At 49.3% G+C, this 20,057-nt stretch overlaps 1 protein-coding gene across 1 annotated transcript; it reads right to left on the bottom strand.

The window, feature by feature from the left end:
* Positions 1-3,227: 3,227 nt before the first annotated feature.
* Positions 3,228-4,525, bottom strand: LOC123185052 (homeobox-leucine zipper protein HOX14). The gene is made up of 3 exons (XM_044597066.1): positions 4,378-4,525; positions 3,886-4,247; positions 3,228-3,784 (listed from the first exon to the last, which is right to left on the bottom strand). Exons 1-3 carry the CDS (start codon positions 4,436-4,438, stop codon positions 3,491-3,493), a joined length of 717 nt encoding a protein of 238 aa, XP_044453001.1. The 5' UTR covers positions 4,439-4,525; the 3' UTR covers positions 3,228-3,490.
* Between the last annotated feature and the right edge of the window lie 15,532 nt (positions 4,526-20,057).

The raw sequence follows: 20,057 nt of genomic DNA, 5'->3' as shown, positions 1-20,057 counted from the left end.
ATAAATCCGAGAAAAAGAAAAACGACGAACAGATTAACGAACGAACGTTCGTTATCTGGATCTAAACGATGAACACGTTCGTTAAAACGATCGAACGAGCAAACGCTCGCTAATTAAACTAAACCGGAAAAAAACGATCTATATAAAACTGAAAATAACCGGTGAAAACCAACGGTCTTCTAAAAAAACCGGCGACGGCGGCGGAGTCGACCACGTCGGCGGCGGGGCGGCGGCTGGGGCGGCGGGCGGCTCGGGCTAGGGTTTGGGGGTGGCGGCTTGGGCGGCTTCGGCCCCGGTGGCGCGCTATATAAAGCCCCCCCCCCCCCCCCCGAGGAGTCCGGGCCAAACACGGCCCGGAGGTCGGTTCGGACTTTTTTCTAAAATAATTATGCTCAGAAAAAAAAAATACTAAACGGACTCCAAAAATTCTGAAATAAATTTTCCCCGGCTTCTAAAATCAAGCCGCACAGGATGAACATTTATTTGGGGCCTAAATGCAATTTCGAAAAATGCGCATTTTTCCTAAATTCAAAAAAAATAGCAACTAAAACCAAAATAAAATCTTATTTGATTCTTTGATTAAATCCTCAATATTTCTTTATTTTGGGAAAGTCATTTTATTCCCTCTGTCATATTTTTATAATAGAAATAACTGAAGATAAAATAAATAAAATCAAATGATCATATTTTCAAAATTTGAGAAAACTCAAATATGAAAATAACGAAATCCCCAACTCTCTCCGAGGGTCCTTGAGTTGCGTAGAATTTCTAGGATCAACCCAAAATGCAAATAAATATGATATGCAATGATGATCTATTGTATAACATTCCAAATTGAAAATTTGGGATATTACACTGGGTAGTTACAAAAGTAGGTTTCGGACTTGTCCAAACCCATACCGCGAGACATGGTCGAGCAAAATGGAATTTGCCCCTCATCGGAAGAGATATACTCTGGGACCCTCGTGTGATCCGACAAAGATAAGCATGGCCATGCGAAAACGATTATGAGATAATCCGTTTTGTTGTCGGCATCATTGGAACGAGAAAAGAGGTCGGGCTACCACAAGTATGACAAACTCTCCTTGATCCCAACAACATATATTATGTGGCAAAGGAAATAAAAGTGTGACATGTTGTACAGGTTCGCCAACCGGCTTCATTGGTGATTGGCACGTCTTGCTAGAGGTTGCTATCAGCCGAGAAGGTTGGAGGGGATCCGACCTACAACCAAGCCGACTTCAACCTAAGGGGTCGTCCGCTTAAGGGAAGGAACCTGCGAGTCCGGATCCGACTCCATGAGTCAGATGAGATCCTACTCGGACTCGGATCCAAGCCGAACAGACTTTGGGCTTTAGGGCCCGTGCGAGGCCTAAGTTTTGAGTCCACGATGAATGCCTATATATAGTGGAGGTGCGGCACACTCATTCGGTTGATCGCTTCAGCGTTATTACTGGGTTTTGCATGTGTTGAGAATAGCCACCTCCACTCGCTGCCGACTGCATGATCAGACCTAGTAGTCCGCCGCACGGTGTTCCTCCTGCACGCGCGAATACCGTTAAAGGCACGCCGCTTCGGCGAACGAGTACATGGGATCCGACGACCAGTTGTTTGAGGGAGATCGGACAAGGAGGAGACGAACCTAGTGGACGCGCTGCCCCAACTCTTCTTCCGCTGCACGGCACTGCACGTCTAGTGGTAACGATTCATGATCCATCTTCCATAGCATGTTTCTGGTTGATTTGCGCGTAGGAAAATTTTAATTTACAGTCGATGCACTGTAGCGTAGAACTCCACCTGCTACTTTCTTCTCCTTGTCGATGCCTCCACATTGCCATTGCCTCTTTTTCTCAAAACAACAACCATGAAACCTATAGTGTGGATGTATTTTAGTGTGTTTGTTCAAACATTTCAGTCCGTATGTAGTTCGTATTGAAATATCCAAATCATTTTATAATAGTGAATGAAGAGAGTACTAATCAACTAAATATGTTGCAATGTTCATTTGTGTAATGCAACTATTCTGAATGAAATGTTGTGTGGTCGAAAATGACCTATATGTTGCGCAATGCATTCATCCCTAAAGAAATAAAATCTCAACACTTATAGCTAACCATTCGGTGACGAGCTTGCACTAGGTGCTCGTCACTTGTGAGGCTTGCCACTGACAGGTAGCCATGGCCTGCCCGTTAGGGCTACATGATTTCTATTGAACACAGCACGGATAATATGTTACGTACTGACTAGTGCCGCACCTGCCAATGGAGAGTTTGAGGCGCCCATCAGCAAGAAGCTTTCTTGAAGTACTCCCTCAGTTCCGTAATATAAGATGGTATTACAACCATTAAGGGACGGAGGGAGTGGTAAATTAGCACAAGTGGAGGATCATAGTCGAAACCATGATGAAAGTGGACCATTCAAGCCTTTGGCCCGATTTTCCCCTAAAATGTGCATCAAGTCCTGCATCACCATAAACTCTTATCAAATTAATATTGAAATTCGATCGCATCATTTATTACTAAGAATTTGATGCACAAAATTTTCAAATTCAGCAAGATGCAACTTAATTACATTCTATTTTGGTGCCACATGCCTGAGAGTACGTTCTATTCTTGTACTCCCTCTGATCCAAAATTTGAACTAAAACCATGATACTTATTTTGGATGGGGGAGTATTATATATGAGAGCTATTTATGATGCAAAATTATTCATTTAATCATAGGTTAGAGGAGTATTTTATGACAGCTGCTGCATAATATTCTCCGTCTAGGTCTAAAGTCCTAACAATGTGACTTTCACATATTTTGCGACCAGTTCTTACAATTAAATTTGTTGAAGTTACTCCATGTGCTCTGTAGTTCGGACTTCATAACTTTACCAAAGATGAAGTTGGAGCAGTATATATATAAGTACACAGGAGCGAAATGGCCATATGTAGCCATGAAGAAATGAACTGATATAAACAAAGTTCATGCTTTACAAAGTTATATTAGGGCACAAGGGCTAACATACAAAAGTTTGTAGTAAGAGCGCAGTGGCCATGAAAAGTGTCATCCTTTCGAAATTTACATTCATTTTTACCAAAACCAGCGATTAATCATCATTTTAATTTGTTATTACTGGACAGATCGAAATTGTATACTGTACTCAGCAGTCACCACCAACATCAACATCATCAATATTTAGAGCTAACAGCAGCAAACTCCTACTTAAGATGATTGCCAACTAGCACATACACAGTGCCTCCCCGCGAGAAGACTATTTATTGCTGAAGTAAAATATATATCAAATGATAGCACACATCATCTCTGAACTTCAAGAGAGCTACCAGTAGTACTACACTTGCTAGCTTGCAAGCTTTGCCATTAATCAACACTATCTACATAATTAAACAGGCACGCCCTAGAGATCACCCCAGCTTAATTAACACTATGGCTAACTAGAATAGTAATCGATCTGCATCCAGTTGATACCCAGCTCGTCTCAATTTCAAATTAGCCCATAGAGGCTAAACCACTCGACCACGCTGCTATCGGCGTAGCCACCATACTCGGGGACGCACATCATCAGCTCATCGTCCGGCCCCAGCTGGCCTGCGCCGCTGAAACCCGGATGCTGCTGGCAGGTTCCCGTCGAGAAGGACGAGCTCGGGCTCCCGCCGCACGCGCCAACGGCGTCAGCGGCGTCTCCGCCGTTGCCGGATGCTCCGTGGCTCCCAGCTGCCGACCTGAGGCGCCGCACCTCCTCCTCGGTCGCTCCCAGCCTCTCCTTCAGCCTCAGCAACTGGCCATATGTGCGTCAGTCAGCTTGTGCAAGAACGGAGAGGAATTTATGATGTACGGCGCCATATGTATGCCAGTGTGGGTGTGTGCGAGCAAGCATACCTCGTTCTCGAGATGGCATTTGTGGAGGATGGCCGCGTCGTGGGCGTGCTTGAGCTTGGCGAACTCCTCCTCCATAAGCTTGCTCTTGTGTCGCGCCCGTCGGTTCTGGAACCACACGGCGACTTGCTTGGGATCGAGCCCGAGCTCGGCAGCGAGATGAACCTTTCGGCCGGTCTCCAGCTTGCGCTCCTCCCGGAAGCTCAGCTCCAGACCGTGCACCTGCTCGTCGGTCAGCCGCCGCTTCTTGGGATCCCCTCCTCCGTCCATGTCCCCGCCGTCACCGTCCCCTCCGCCGCACCTCGCCGCCCTCCGCCTCCTGCGCCGCGCCCTCGGCCGGCTCTCCCCCTGTGCCGTGGCTGCACCTACACACACGGAACCGAAAAAAGGGCATCACATGCGTGTCCTGGGCTCCTGGCCGGTGAAACTGAAGCTACAGAAGCCGCATCATCGCATGCGCAAAGAAACAGCGGCCGCGCGCGGCGTCGTACGTACCATTGGCCGCGAAGAAAGGCATGTCCACGTAGGAGGAACCAAAGACCTGCTGCTTGTCCATGCTTGCTGTTGGGAGCTGAGGAGGGGAGAGAGGGGGGGGGGGGGGGGGGGGGGGAGGTTAGAGGGGAGGCCCGGTGGGTTGTGTTGTGTTGGTGTGGTGAGGAACTGGATCGAGAGGAGGACCACCGCAAGGCACTATTTGATGTTAAGCAAGGAAGGGGAGTGCGTGTCTCGAGGGAGAGACCTCGGAGTAATATATATAGGTGGCAAAGGTGCCCAGCGGCAAGCGCCAGCGCCGGTGGGGCTCCGGCTAGCCGGCTAGTTGCTTTCCGAGCCAGGCCGCCCGGCGGGGGAGATGCAAACGTATGGTGCAGCCAAGTACTACCACTACGTACTTTTTTTTCCGGGGTACTAGTACCTACTACGTACTTAATACTGTTGCACTCACTCACTTCCTCGCTCGCCCGCGCCCTTATCTGCTCTCGTTGCTGACGAACTCTCTGTGTTTTTTTTCGGGTGTTTGCTGACGATCTCTATAGTCTATATATACCACGTAATTTTGGAGATTAATTTACTGAGTTCTGCATTTCTTCCGAGTACATATCTGCTCCTGATAAAATGTTTCAGCAAGTACAGTTTTGTCACCCGAAAAAAGAAAGCAAGTTCAGTTAATTTGCAACACAGGAAGGAAAGCATATGCACGCATCAGTTTACTTGGAGCGACCGAAAATCGAACAGATTATCCGTCACTTTATCCGGTTTTGATTGTCGTTATCACCCGTCCAAAAGTTGTTGTTGCTATCCGTCCCCCTCCTGGCTCTTTCTCTTACTTTGTTGAAGTAGGGGTCCGGAGTCGGGATGGCATTTGACAGTGCCTAATTTGGGGGTTAGTGGGGCAATGCACGGGCTCCCAGGCGTAAACAAGAGAGCGGCTCGACAGGTGACCATTGCTACGCTATAGCTCCTGGAAAGGGCTCTCGCTTTCGTCGAAAAGATCGGCCCTCCGGTTATTAACTCCCTCTAGTTTATAGTTATACATGCATCTCGTTTTGAATTTGATGCGTGGTGTACTATTCCATGAGCTACTCTAGTATATACAGCCGACTGTTTACTCTCCATGAGCTTTATAAAGCTGCTCGATCTCCAATTAGTAGTAGTAGCAGCTATTAGTAATTTCAAAATTAATACCTAGCTAGCGACAAAAGTAAACAGCACTCGGCGGATTCTAAATTGAACTGCCCAATGCGATCGAACGACCTTTCGTCGCAACAACGAGCAGTGGATTGACTTGTTACATCGCCGTGCTACATGCATTCACGCTGCAAACGTACAAGAGCTCGTTTAATTATTTTAGCTAGGAAGAGGATGGTGATCGAGGTCGGAAATTAAACGTGTCAATTAGCAACAAAGAGGGAGAGTGAGACCTCAACTCATATCTATCTGTCGACGACGATCGAGAAGGTACACATGCACGCTGGCTCTGTGTTTGCATGATCCATCGGATCGATCAGTGCGGATAAGGGATATCTACCCGGTCACGCAATATCCACGAAGGGAAACAAGTGATCGATTGGCAACTCGGCCATGCATGACAAACGCATGCGGTAACCACAACCTGCCTGAATTAGCTGCAAATTAAAGGAGGCATGCATGTGCTCTACTGCTCTAGGATAAGCTCAACAAGGAGAGATATGTGCATGCATTCATACTGTGTATGTGTAGGGGAAATTAGCAGGGGATGATCTTTAGTGGCCAGCGATTGAGGAAGGAAGGGAAAGGAGAGAAAGAGATCAAGATCAAGATCAAATCAAAGTCATGCAGCGAGCGGCGCAGGCGAGACTGTGGCTGCGGGAGTAGGAGGGGTAGCTTGCTAGCACGGGAGACAAGGGGCCTAGGCACATGGTGGCGGGCCGAGTAGGAACAGGAGGGATCCCCCACGCGTCGACCCGCGGCTGGCTCCGGACACCCCAACCACTGGACCACCCGCCCCCGCGCCCCTGGACGTGTCGTCACCCGCTACCTCCCCTCCCTCGCCCCGCGATTCCAAAGGAGCCGGCCACTGCTCCTCCCTCGGGCCATCCATTAATTCCCATTAGTTTTCTCTCTGCGCCTTGCAACTTGCGAGTGTTGAACCTGCGGATTAAGATGACAGACCATTCCTTGTGCTAGAGCAACAGTAGCTGAGTGGCTGCATATCTACTCAGCATACTCACCTTTACCCTCTGAGCTTTCTCCAGTGTCCGTACTGTCACTGACGGTGCATTCATTTCTACTATCTGAACTGTAAAGCCCGCCGTGTAACAACTCGGCCGGATCCTGGACCGATTCCGTCCAATTAATCCAACCCATTCACGACAGCCAATAATCCCCTCATCCTCATGCATGCACATGCACATGCTGCCAATGAGCCATTTTCCATGGCCCGCATCTCATGCTCATCCGCGTCGAACCGGAACCTTTCGACGGCAGGCGGATTACATATGCCAACCAGCTCATCTCCCTTCTAATGGCAAGTTTTCGATGCCGCTACTGCCCGTGTTGACCTGTGCCCTGTGCATTCTCGGTAAGGCCTATCCGCCTCCCAGTTTCGAATCTCAGGCCCGCAAAGCTGCGAGAAAGATATTAGCCGCCATGGATGTTCTTGGCAATGCAGGTGCCCGCTGGGTCCACGGCCATGGGGTTGTTTGGCCGCAAGCATCAACACGTAGACTTATCGGATCCGTGTTATCCGTATGCGTTGTCAACACAGCGTACGTCTCTTGCATGTTCTCTCTATCGAGAAGATGGACATGGATTGCTTTTGGTTAGCACGAGAACTACGTAAGCTGTAGAGTGCAGTTGCATCTCTCCATGAATTAAAGCAAGAGTACTCAAGCTCAACTTCTGTACAAAGGAAGTATATATATCGACAACAATTCAAGGGTGATTCGTACAACTGGCTAAGTAGATTATACACTTATACCTATAAGATAGTATTGGAGAGTACGTACATACCAAGGTTTTCAAGGAGAAAGCTACTGAAGAATGGGTATCTTACATGTAGATGTAGGAGCAGAAGCCACTGGACAGTGGTTGGTTGATGATTCTGCAGAGAGTGAAGGAGATTAATGTTGTTAATAGCAGCTATTAGCAGAGCTTAGCTGTACAAAGGTTCTATAAGCATGATTCTTTACACACACATCTAGGCTGGTTCGTCCCAATATAAGATTGCAGTACCACTATACTATCCAAACAAAGGACAGTTGTCCAATGGAGAGAGAAAAAACACAGGCTGTTAGGAGATAAACCCAAATTCTCAAGATCATGTACTCGATTCCTCCCACATGCTCCGTGTGCTCCACTTGCTCTAATTATAATGCACTTATTGCACTGACTTAAAAAGGTGGTTAAACTAATGGAGGCGCCCTTACTCCCGGACAAGGCACGCTCCTGCTTCCCAACTTCCAACTAATCTCCTTGGATCTGACCGAAACCTGCAGCTCAAAGTCTTGAATGAAGATGTAATCAAAGCCCTAAGGTCAAATCTTTGTAAGATGAAAATTTGCTTAGCGAACAGTTGGTAAATGTTTGCATGGTTAATTTCATTCTAGTAATGTTGTTATTTTTCTTCTAGATGTTCAACGATAGAGTACGGGCCTCTTCCCAAGGAAATTGAAAACGTAGCAATAAGAAAAACATAGGACTAACATATCATGTCTACTATGAATTTCTACATGATTTTAAAACATATGAATTTTTAAAGAGATGTCTTTCTATGGCGCGCCGAAAAAACACATGAGTTTTAGAGAATTATTGAGGGAAAGTAGGAAGGAATATAGTGCCAGTGTATTTGAAAATGAGGTTTGATCTGATGTTGAGATTCCTACGAAATTAATGAGTGCAGAAATGAATTCCATAGGAACTTGGTGACCCAAACCAAATCCAATAATTCAAGGGGTCTCCATAGAAAAAGTTCTATGAATTGACATTCTTAAAAGTTCGTATGAAATTTCCTCAGCCCAAAGGGGCCCGTACTACAATAATATATACTCCTTCACCTTTCGGGTATTATATACGGGTATAATATATACAATTCGTATGAAATTCCCATGGAGTAGTATATATTGGATTAACTTGTACGGGACCTAGATTTTCACGCACCATCAACTTTAGCCAAAAAATCGTTCACCTTTCCTTGAATTACGCCACCAACCATGTGACATGACCCACACATACTACTATAAAATAAACTCTATTTCAAGGCCCTAAGATCGATACTACGCGCGCTAAGAAATGGTGATTAGCCAGTAGCCATGTAGTACGTGCCGATGGCACGGCGAAACGTGGCAAGTAGGTTGACATTTTTGGTATAAAATATTCTTCTCTTCAGCTATAAGGAAATGGAGGCAGCCGATTACTCTAATCTCCGTACTTCCTGATGCCGGCTGTGTGTGGTTGTCATCAGCAAACAAATCGTTCCCATAGTTATTTACTGGTTCAGGCATTTCTAGCGCCAATAGGAAACGCAAGGTCTTTGTACTTGCGGAATCTTTGAAAGAATCTCTCTAAAAAGGAATCACTTTAGGGGAACCGAATCGTATATGACATCTGTAGTGTTTAAGAAATGAATCTAAGAGTGAATTTCAATTTTTACCCTATATATGTATTATTATTTTTGAAGCATAGGCAAAAAAAAAATCCTAGTCCATTAATAAAGAAGAAGGGAGTCACCTGCTTAATTAACGGAAAACCGTGACAACTCACTGAGCGGCACACAAGATACCTCACACACACTATCGCAAAGAAAGTCTCGTCAAGGTAGCATATTGGAGTCATCATCATTACTTTTCCCAAGCAGCGTCATTGCGATCCCTTCTTCATGAGCAAGCGACTCCGATTTCACCGCAGATGACCGCCGACTCAGCCCAATCCACAAAGGCCATGCAAAGCCACATGAAAATTCATGCCAAGTAGCCAGCCACCAGGACGGGGCAGTGCAGTAGAAGCTCTGCTAACATGGAGCTACGGAGGAGAACAATGCAAAGCTACCTACTAAACAAACCACCTGTCGCTCGTCATCACTGCCACATAGACCCCGTCGCCACAGCTCCAACTTCACAAAAACAAACAACCCAAGACAAACCCACGAACACGCCAAAGAAGAGTTGACTACCACAACCATAATGTGACCCTGACATCACTAACCCCACCGTCATTGCCACAGAAGCCAACACGCCATTGTCGTTGTCCCGCTAGCTGGATGAAGCTCCGAAAATGATGCCCATGAGAGGGGAACAACATCGAGACGCCGCCATCATCTGACCTCATCGGGTTTAGGGTTTCCACAAATGTGTCTCCGGCATAGAGAACCCAAGTAGTCCAACGACGCCTTAAAGTTCATGGCATCCATGGACTCCGTTGTCTTGGCTCCGACCATGGTCGAAGATGGGCCTTCCGTCGGCTTCACCATTGATCCTCGGCCCAAAGAAATCCATACATACAGCCCATCCGCTCGTCATAGCTTCTCAAATCCATGGTGATCTCACACACCCCTCTCTACAGCCGCAACCGTCGCAAGGCAAAGCTCAACCTCGACCCTCCGATAGCCAAGCCATGGGACAGAGGCACCCTCAAAGCTCGAGATGCACGTATTGTCCAGAGGAGCACCGGGACATGGGAAATGCCGACATCGCCCGAGCCATGGCACTACATAGCCATAGACACCCCAGACTTGATCCTCTGGCACGGGGACATTCCTACCCCTAGAATCAATGACATCACTCACCACAGCCACCTTCGTCACCCCCAAGTTGCTGACTATAAGGTCCAGACCAGGCCCATCTCATCGTGCTACTAACTCATGCACGCCTGTCACGGCTACATCTCTAGTGCACTCGACCCTTGTGTCGGGAGCTCCCGCCATGTCTCAAGAAGCCGCCATCGTGCCCCATTGCACGCACTCCATGGACAGAAATTCAAGAGCACCCACAGCCGCTTGTGCACCCGCGCCTACCAGCCCTTGTCCCCTAGCCAGGCATCACGCCGACCCTAGGCCACCACACCAAGTTCTCGCACGTCTCAGCTCAGTTGCTCTACCCCGCATCATAACACGCCTCACGGAGGGAGAAGAAAAGCCTGTCACTGCCAGTGCCATGTGGACTTTGCCCGACAGCGCAGAAAGTCCATCTAATCTGCTTGGTGGATTTTTTTAAAAAACAATTGGTCTTAATATATCTCAAGGGACTAAACATTTAACTTTCTTATTTTAGGAAATTTCCTTAGGTTGCAACAAAGGAAATGGATGGTGACCCCCACAAATTATCATGAATACAAGTGTTGGCCAAGCTAAGGATTTTTCATTTTCATTTTAGTGATCCAAGATCAGTCAAAACCGCTGAGCAGTTCATCCAGATATAGCCGTTTCAAACCCTAGCACTTAAGAGCAGTTAAGTCCTCCACTCAGAACACCAATGTGACTGGCAAACCTTCTATTACCCTATAGGAGTTCTCAAAGGCCTCCGCTCAGAATGTCTGAAGTGGTTGTAGAGAGTGTCCCACGGTTGCGGCAGTCCACTAGGCCAGAGCCTCTGAATGCTAGCTGATCGGACCATCCAAGTCATTCAAAATTTGCCACCTTTAGCTTTGTTTGGTGCCTCAGAGCTAATCCCTTCAGAGTGTCCAAGTTGTGTTAAAGTGTGTGTAACAGTAATATTTTTGGTCCAGCCTATAAATACCCCACCTATCCCACCAGTGCACTCAAAGAAAACTCCACTCATATCATATTTTGTGAGAGAAATCCACCTTCTTGTGTTGATTTCGAAGAGCTTTCAACTCCAACAAACAAGCCAAGTCTTTGAGATCTAATCACATCTTCACTTTCCACTTCCACTTCTCCAATCCAAATGCCAAATCTTGATAGAGTTGAGTTTCGAGGAGAAATATTTTGAAGCACAAGAGCAAGGGATTCATCACCAGGTAACCTCAATCTTACTACTTTTCGAGGGTTTGTGTGACGCCCGGATGATTAAGCTACAGTAATCCCCCGCTAATGATGCCACGTCACCTCAGTTACTGTGGTTAAACTCGCATCAGTTTGAAACCCAGTTCAAACTTCAAATTTAAAACAAAAGCAAACAATAAAAGTTTTCAAATAATAAAACTAAAATGTTCGGAGTGAACCAAATATTGCATAGGTAAATTTGGTGGAGAAACCACACTTTTATAAAAGTGTAAAATACTCTAGAATGTTTTAAACAGTAGAAAAAACAATTAGTTGAATGCCTTTTACATTAAATAAAATATTAAACTATTTTATTTAGTTCCCAAACTTATGTGGCAGTAGCCTATTTATTAACACTAAAGTAGGGACTACTTTTATAGTTTATAAAACTAAAATAAAAGAGGAACTTAAATTAAAACAAAAAAATAAAGCAAAATGAAAAGAACAAAAACGAAAAACAAAGCTAACAAAAAAATTGAAAAGGAAAGCCCACCCCCCTGGGCCAACGGACCCAACAGGCCGACCCAGCCTGCCTCCCCCACTCGTCGTCTTCCCCCCTCCTGTTCCCCGATGCACTGGACGCTGGTGCGTCGTCCATGGAGCGGGGTGCCGCACGCGTTGGCCAGCCGCCGCTCCCCGACGTCTACAAGGGCGGCCACGACCTCCTTGCCCCGCGGATGAAACCCTAGTGCCTCTCTTTCCTCCCTCGCATCGCACCTTTCTCCAAAACTCACGCCCGATGCCGTCCCTCGCCATGGCCGCCGCCGCCCTCGCGCTCACCATCGCCCCCACCGTCTAGGAGCTAGCCCAGGAGCTTCGCCAACCACGCCTTCCTCTACCTCGCCACTGGATCAGAGTCGGGGAGCTACAACCACGACGACCCCTTCGTCTCCGTCTCCGTCGGCCGCCGTGAGCTCCGCCCGGTCCGCCGCCGTTCTGCAGCTTCTAAGCCATCGACGGGCCTTCGTGCGCCTGCTAGGTGAGCCCCGCGCCTTCCCTTCCCTCTCCGGCAACGCTCCTGCCCCGTAGCTCGCTCGCCGCTGCTGCCGAAGCTTGACCCCGCCTCGGAGCTCCTCGTCATCGCTACCGACACCGTCGAGCTCAACCGAGCCCCGCGTCGCGCTCAGGGCCTCACGGCGAAGCCGCCCGCGCCCTTAAATGTCTTGTCGTGCGCTGCGACGTCGACCCCGTCGAACGGCCGAAGGCGCCGCCGCTGCAGCTAGTCGTCGGCGCCCTTCCCCGCCTCTCCAGCTGCTGCCGCGGCCATCCCTAGACACGGCTCATCGCCCCCTTTCGAACGTGCCCTTCCGTGCGGCAGATGGATGCTGGGGGGGGGGGGACGAATCCCGCCCGGCTTCGACGTAGATCCGCCGCGGAAGAGGCTCGCCGGAGCTCTCTCCGGCGCCACGCCGACGTGGCCACCTGGGGCAACCCCGCTGGGTCACTGACCAGTGGGCCCGGCCCCCTGTTGATCAGTTGAGTAAGTCAACTGCTGACTGGGACACCCCTGTCCCACTGACCTATGGGCCCCAGCTCAATAAACAAAATAAATAAAAGAATAATTAGTTAATTAAATAGTTTAGTTAATTAAAACCCTAATCTCTCACTGACTACTGGGACCCTCTCACTAATTAGGTTAGTTAGGTTAAAATAACTCTGTTAGTTAGCACTGTCACTAACATGTGGGTCCCAGTGGACCCACTTGTCTGGTCTGACTAGTCAACCGACCAGTTGACCTGCTGACATCATGCTGATGTCATGCTTGCGTCATCGTCCACTGTTCTGGTTAATGTTGGATTTAAATAAATAAATTCAGGAAATTAATAAAACTTTAGAAAATCATATCTTTAAACCATAGCTCGGATGCAAATAATTTATATATGAAAGTTGCTCAGAACGACGAGACAAATCCAGATACGCAGCTTGTTCGTCCGCCACGCATCCCTAGCATAGCGAACACGCAACTTTTCCCCTTCGATTCATCTGTCCGAAAAACGCAAAACACCAGGGATATTTTCCCGGATGTTTTCCCCCTTCACCGGTATCACCTCATACCGCATTAGGGCACCCCTAGCACCGCTACTTGTCATGTCATGCATCACTATGCATCTGTTTGCATTATATTCATTGTTTCTTCCCCCTCTTCTCTCCGATAGACTACGAGACTGACGCCGGTATTGGTGCCCCGTCCGACTACGTTGTTGACGACCCCTACTTGCCAGAGCAACCAGGCAAGCCCCCCTGTCGGTGTTAAAACCGGCGGATCTCGGGTAGTGGGTCCCGAACTGTGCGTCTAGGCCGGATGGTAACAGGAGGCAGGGAACACGATGTTTTACCCAGGTTCGGGCCCTCTTGATGGAGGTAAAACCCTACGTCCTGCTTGATTAATATTGATGATATGCGTAGTACAAGAGTAGATCTACCACGAGATCAAGGAGGCTAAACCCTAGAAGCTAGCCTATGGTATGATTGTTGTATATGGAGTTTATTGCCTACGGACTACAACCCTTCGGTTTATATAGACACCGGGTAGGGTTAGGGTTACACATAGTCGGTTACAATGGTAGGAGATCTTGAATATCCGCATCGCCAAGCTTGCCTTCCACGCCAAGGAAAGTCCCATCCGGACATGAGACGAAGTCTTCAATCTTGTATCTTCATAGTCCTGGAGTCCGGCTGAAGGTATAGTCCGGCTACCCGAACACCCCCTAATCCAGGACTCCCTCAGTATCCCCCGAACCAGGCTTCAATGACGACGAGTCCGGTGTGCAGATTGTTCGACATTGCAAGGCGCGTTCTTCTCCAAATCCTGTGTACCTGTAGGAATAATGTCCAATTTTTGTAATGTAGCGCTCCTCGGCTCCCACGCCCAATAATGGTCGTCTTCCACATGTCAAACGAATGTGAAAAGCCAAGGCGTTTTTACATCCACAGCCCTAGCCGTATAAACGAGCCACCTGTTTAACGGGATGGGGATTTAGGTCCAAACCACATCTTCTCCTCTCCGCGAGTTATCATCAGAGCGCTTCCAGCAAAGGTCCATTCCAACATGACCAGTCGCCGCAGCTCCTCCCCTCGCCCCTCCGGTCCCAAACCCGGGGACTGGAAGAGTTGCACCATCCCGCATAGCGAGTTATCGTCGCTTCAGGCCAAGGGATTTCTCCCTCAGGCATACATGGTCCCGTCCGAGCCGGTCTCGCCACCTACAATGGTGGAAAACAAGCGGAGAGCACCCCCAATCCTTCTAAAGGAGAGCGGGTGTGCCTCGTCCCCTATCTAATAAGGGGACTGGGGTCTCCAATTCATCCATTTCTCCGTGGGCTTCTGGAGTTCTACGGCCTCCAGCTGCACAATCTCACGCCCGCCTCCGCATTACATATTGCGGGTTTCGTCGCCCTTTGTGAGCTATTTTTAGGCGTTGAGGCTCATTTCGCGCTGTGGAAGAGGTTATTCTGCCTGGTGCCCCGTTCTCGAGAGGGGTCTATATACCAAGTGGGCGGAGCCGAAGTATGGCGCATCGCCGGGATCGGATACCTATCCGGAACCCCAAAGAAGGCGTCCGAGGACTGGCCTTCGGAATGGTTTTACATAGATGACGTCCCGCTACCGGACCCTATCCGGGTCGGTCTCCCTGAGTTCAATAGTGCTCCATTGAAGAAATGCTTGAGCTGGCGTCCGCGGAGCTCTCAGAGAGAAAGCGACAGAGACGTCCTTTACCTGATGGGCCGGATAAGACTGTTGGCTCATTCCGGACTAACCATGATTGGAGTCATGGCCGCATGCATTATGCGGGGGGTGCAGCCACTTCAATATAGAGGCCACCCCATGTGGGATTTCAACGGGGAGGATGACGCCACCCGTTACGGTCGTAAGGGGCCGGCCTCAGCTGCCGCTCTAGTAAAGATCTTATCCTCTTTGTATAAGGGAGAAAAGGAGGAATTCCTCCGCGTCAACCCGCAGGCCGGATTTACTATGTACGATCCTCCAAGTTGGGTAAGTGAACAACTGCGCTTGCCCATTTGTTTTATACTCCCACAGTTAGATATGTAGTCTAACGACTTCAATGCAGGAACTGCGACAGGTGGTAAAGGATATAAACAGCCGCCCTCCACAGCCCGAGGACCCAGAACGGTCCCTCGATCCGGACTCCGAAGAGGATCCGGACATATCGGTGGAGCTTATCGATGGGGTGTTCCATCAGCTAAGCAAGGACAATACCTTGGTAGCCATCACGGCTGATTACCCAGGGTTAATCCCGGCCTCCCAGGTGACAGAAACCGGAGTCTCATTCCCTTGAGAGAGATTCCACTCTCACGTATTCCGGTGTTTCTGACGACAACCGTGTTTTGCAGGGGAGATTTCCGAGGCAGGAGGCCGATCCTGCGGCGGCTAGCCAACGAGGGGCCGCAGGGCCCCGTGGGGCAAAAAGGAATGTAGTCCGGACTGAGATGCCGGCGCAAAGGTATAGCGCACCCTCTGTTTCCCTGGTGTTATTCTGTCAGGGCATATTAACGTTCGTGCTATCTTCAGAACGAAGAGACCTCGCCGGACTACATCCGGAGAGGTTGCCAATCGCGCCTCCACCAGCCAGGCTCCAACGTCTGGCCAGGAAGCGGAGGCGAGCACAAGGCGCGCACCGGACGCTCCTCCGACAGAGGATGCGGACAGGCTGTCTGCCACAAATTCTGAAGTGGAGAGTGCCATGAACCACAGGCGTCGCCGGACAGTTCTACGCGACGCTTGTTTCTCCCAAGAGGCTTTAGATGTCTTTAATTCGGGAGATGCGTACCTCCGTGCCGCTCAAAATGGTTTAGCCAGAGCCACGGAGCAGTATGTAAAAGACATACGGGTAAGAAAATTTTGGTCAAATATATATATACCAGTAGCCCCCGAGACTTGAAACAGTTAGAGCAACTGATTTAAGGATCATTTAATATGCAGGTTCTTACAGAGAAGAATACTGTACTGTCCCAGGAGCTGGAAAAGTGCAAGGCCCAACTAGAGGCCGCACTAGCCGCAGCAGGGGAGCCCAAAGAGACCCCCTCAGGTAAGATACACTTCGAAAGATTAGTATTGTGCGGTGTGGGTGCAAATCTGACAAATCATGTTGCAGATGGCGCCGGACTCGATCCGGAAAAGCAACAACTCTTACGCCGGCTAAAGGCCGGTGAGAGTACGTTGACAAAGGTGAGGCGAGAGAAGAATGATCTTCAGGATGCCAACACCCGGCTGGACGTCGAACTTAAAGATGTTCGTGGCCAGCTGTCGGACTCCACGAAGGAGAATCAGCGGCTTCGACGCGGCATATTTAGTAAGTGCTTGAACGAACTTTGAAAAAAGAGTTCGGCGAGGAAGTCGACTAACAGAGTAATGTCTGTAGGTATGCTCACAGGTCGTCCTGCAGAGGAGATGCCCGGTTCTACGGGTGACCTTCTTCCCGAACTCACGCAACTGCACGAGCGAATTCGGCAGGCGATGCGAGGCGTTGCCCAAGCCTTATGGCCTGCCCACTCCATGCCCGAGGGCCTTGGAGAGCTTGCGGAGAAGCTGAAGGGAGCTCGGCGGCGCTTCCGGTTGTGGAAGATATCGGCCTGCCGACAAGGCGCTAGGGAGGCCTGGGCCATGGTGAAGACCCGTTTTACGAAGTCTGACCCAAACCACATGGCCGAGGTCGGACCAGTGGGGCCTGACGGGAAGGAGATCCCTGTAAGCTTAGTATACGGCCAAGTAGAGTTAGCCGCGAAGTATTCCCAGCAGGACTGTAAATTAGACAGCCTGTTAGATGGTATAGAAGAGGAATACAATCAGTCAGAATGACTATGTAATTTTGAATTGACATGTGTAATGCCTTCTAGCCGGATTGTAGATCGTTTGTCGTTGCCGACCTTTTCGCTTCAACCTCGGGACCTGACGGTCCGGAGTGTGTCCGAATACCATAGCGGTTATATAAGAACCGGGGTATGCGTGGAGACCAGGCGTAGGGGTCATTAGTGCTTTATCAGACAAGTGCCCAACTAGTTATGTTATATTACATGGTTAGTAAGAAACATCTTCCAGAGAGAATAGTTCCGTTAAGGGTTCCTTTCGCTGGGAGGCATGCCCTAAAGTGCATGTCCGGACTGCGTGAAAAGACGCAGAAAAAGCATCTGGGGGCGCATAAAATGAGTAAAAAGATCATCTTTTATTTCACCGACCGAATATTCTCTTAAGAACGCTAGCTTTCGGCTTCACCCAGTCTGAGGTACACATCCGGCTGACCCGGCAGTAACAATCGCAGAGGTGCTCCCTTTACCGCCTAGCCGAACAATCGGGAACGTAGGGGTAAGCACAGGAGCCAGGCAACCCAGCTTGGCCAAAACTTAAGTCATATCGATGCATATAATGGTGAAGAAAAAGGTACATGCGGAAGTTTGACGCATGTGTTGGGCGTGAAGCCCGTATAAATAAGCTTCTGTTAAAGAAGCCCCCAGGTTTAATGAGCGCGAGTGGCGCGTCACTAGATGAGCCTTTAAGGGCTATAAAAGAAAAGATGGGAAGGAGAGAAATGTAAAAAAATGCAAAAAATGGACAGAGGAAGGAGACGAACACAGAGTCCGGCGCTAGGCATAGAATCTTCGGAGACGGGTGGCGTTCCACGGGTTCGGCTCGAGTCGGTTATCCGACGCATCTCGCAGGCGGTACGCCCCACCAGTCAGGACTTGGTCGATTATGAATGGACCTTCCCACTTGGGCTTGAGTTTGTCCTTTTTCTTATCCGGCAGGCGTAGAACTAGTTCGCCAACATTGTAATTTTTGGCCCGTACTTCTCTGCTTTGATATCTTCGGGCCTGCTGTTGATAAAATGCGGAACGGGCTTTTGCCACGTCACGCTCCTCCTCCAAGGCGTCCAAGTTGTCCTGCCGATCGAGCTCGGCTTCTCTTTCTTCGTACATGCGCACTCTAGGTGAGTCATGAATTATGTCGCAGGGCAGAACTGCCTCTGCGCCGTACACCATAAAAAATGGTGTGTATCCGGTGGTGCGATTTGGCGTGGTCCGCAGCCCCCATAGCACGGAGTCGAGCTCCTCTACCCAGTGCGTGTTAGATTCCTTGAGGGACCGCACCAGTCTGGGTTTAATGCCGCTCATGATAAGACCATTTGCGCGTTCGACCTGGCCGTTGGTTTGTGGGTGATAGACGGAAGCATAATCGAGCTTGATGCCCATGTTTTTGCACCAGAGTTTTACCTCGTCGGCGGTAAAGTTTGTACCGTTATCGGTTATGATGCTGTGGGGGACGCCATAACGGTGTACAACCCCGGATATGAAGTCTATCACAGGTCCGGATTCGGCCGTTTTAACAGGCTTGGCTTCTATCCATTTGGTGAACTTATCCACCATGACCAGTAAGTATTTTTTCCTATCGGTCCCACCTTTAAGGGGTCCGACCATGTCAAGCCCCCAGACCGCAAAAGGCCAGGTGATGGGTATAGTTTGGAGTGCGGTGGGTGGCATATGGCTTTGGTTGGCAAAAAGTTGGCAACCAGCGCATCGTTGGACTAGGTCCTGAGCGTCTGCCCGGGCCGTCGGCCAATAAAAGCCTGTACGGAAAGCCTTGCTAACAAGGGACCGAGCAGCGGCGTGGTGACCACCGAGTCCGGCATGAATTTCAGCCAGAAGGTTCCGCCCTTCCTCTTCGGAGATGCACCTTTGAAGGACTCCGGTAGTGCTTTTCTTATAAAGCTCTCCCTCATGGACTCTATAGGCTTTAGATCGCCGCACTATGCAGCGGGCCTCGTTTTGGTCCTCCGGGAGTTCCTGCCTAGTAAGGTAGGCTAGGAATGGTTCTGTCCACGGGGCGATAACCGCCATTATTACGTGGGCTGAAGGTGTAATTTCATTGGCAGAGCCTCCAATTGTGTCAGATTGTTCGGCGTCGAGTGGTGCGGCTGGGTCCGGGCTGTTATTTGCGGGTTCCCCCTCCCATGCTACGGATGGCTTGAACAATCTTTCCAAAAAGATGTTGGGGGGGACTGCATCGCGTTTTGCTCCGATGCGTGCCAGGACGTCCGCTGCTTGATTGTTTTCTCGGGCTATATGGTGAAACTCCAGCCCTTCGAACCGAGCTGACATTTTTAGGACGGCGTTGCGGTAAGCTGCCATTTTTGGGTCCTTGGCGTCGAAGTCTCCATTTATTTGGGATATCGCGAGGTTTGAATCCCCGCGTACCTCTAGGCGCTGGATACCCATGGATACTGCTATCCGGAGACCATGTAGGAGGGCCTCATATTCGGCTGCATTGTTGGAATCCGTGTACATGATCTGGAGCACATATTGGACTGTGTCTCCTGTGGGGGACGTCAGGACGACGCCAGCCCCCAGTCCGGCCAACATTTTGGAGCCGTCGAAATGCATAATCCAGTTTGAATATGTGCCGTACTCTTTAGGGAGCTCGGCCTCCGTCCATTCTGCGACGAAGTCGGCCAAAACTTGCGATTTAATAGCTCGCCGTGGCTTATAGGTTATATCGAACGGGAGAAGCTCGATGGCCCATTTTGCAATCCGGCCCGTTGCATCGCGGTTGTTGATAATATCGTTTAGTGGCACTTCCGAGGCTACTGTTATGGAACACTCTTGAAAGTAGTGTCGTAGCTTCCGGGATGCCATGAATACCGCGTATGCAATCTTTTGATAATGCGGGTACCGTGATTTGCATGGAGTGA

The sequence above is a fragment of the Triticum aestivum genome, chromosome 2A, assembly GCF_018294505.1.
Source record: "Triticum aestivum cultivar Chinese Spring chromosome 2A, IWGSC CS RefSeq v2.1, whole genome shotgun sequence".
Taxonomy (NCBI): Eukaryota; Viridiplantae; Streptophyta; class Magnoliopsida; order Poales; family Poaceae; genus Triticum; species Triticum aestivum.
Note: the sequence above shows the minus strand (reverse complement) of the source record. Positions and strands in the feature narration are given on the sequence as shown.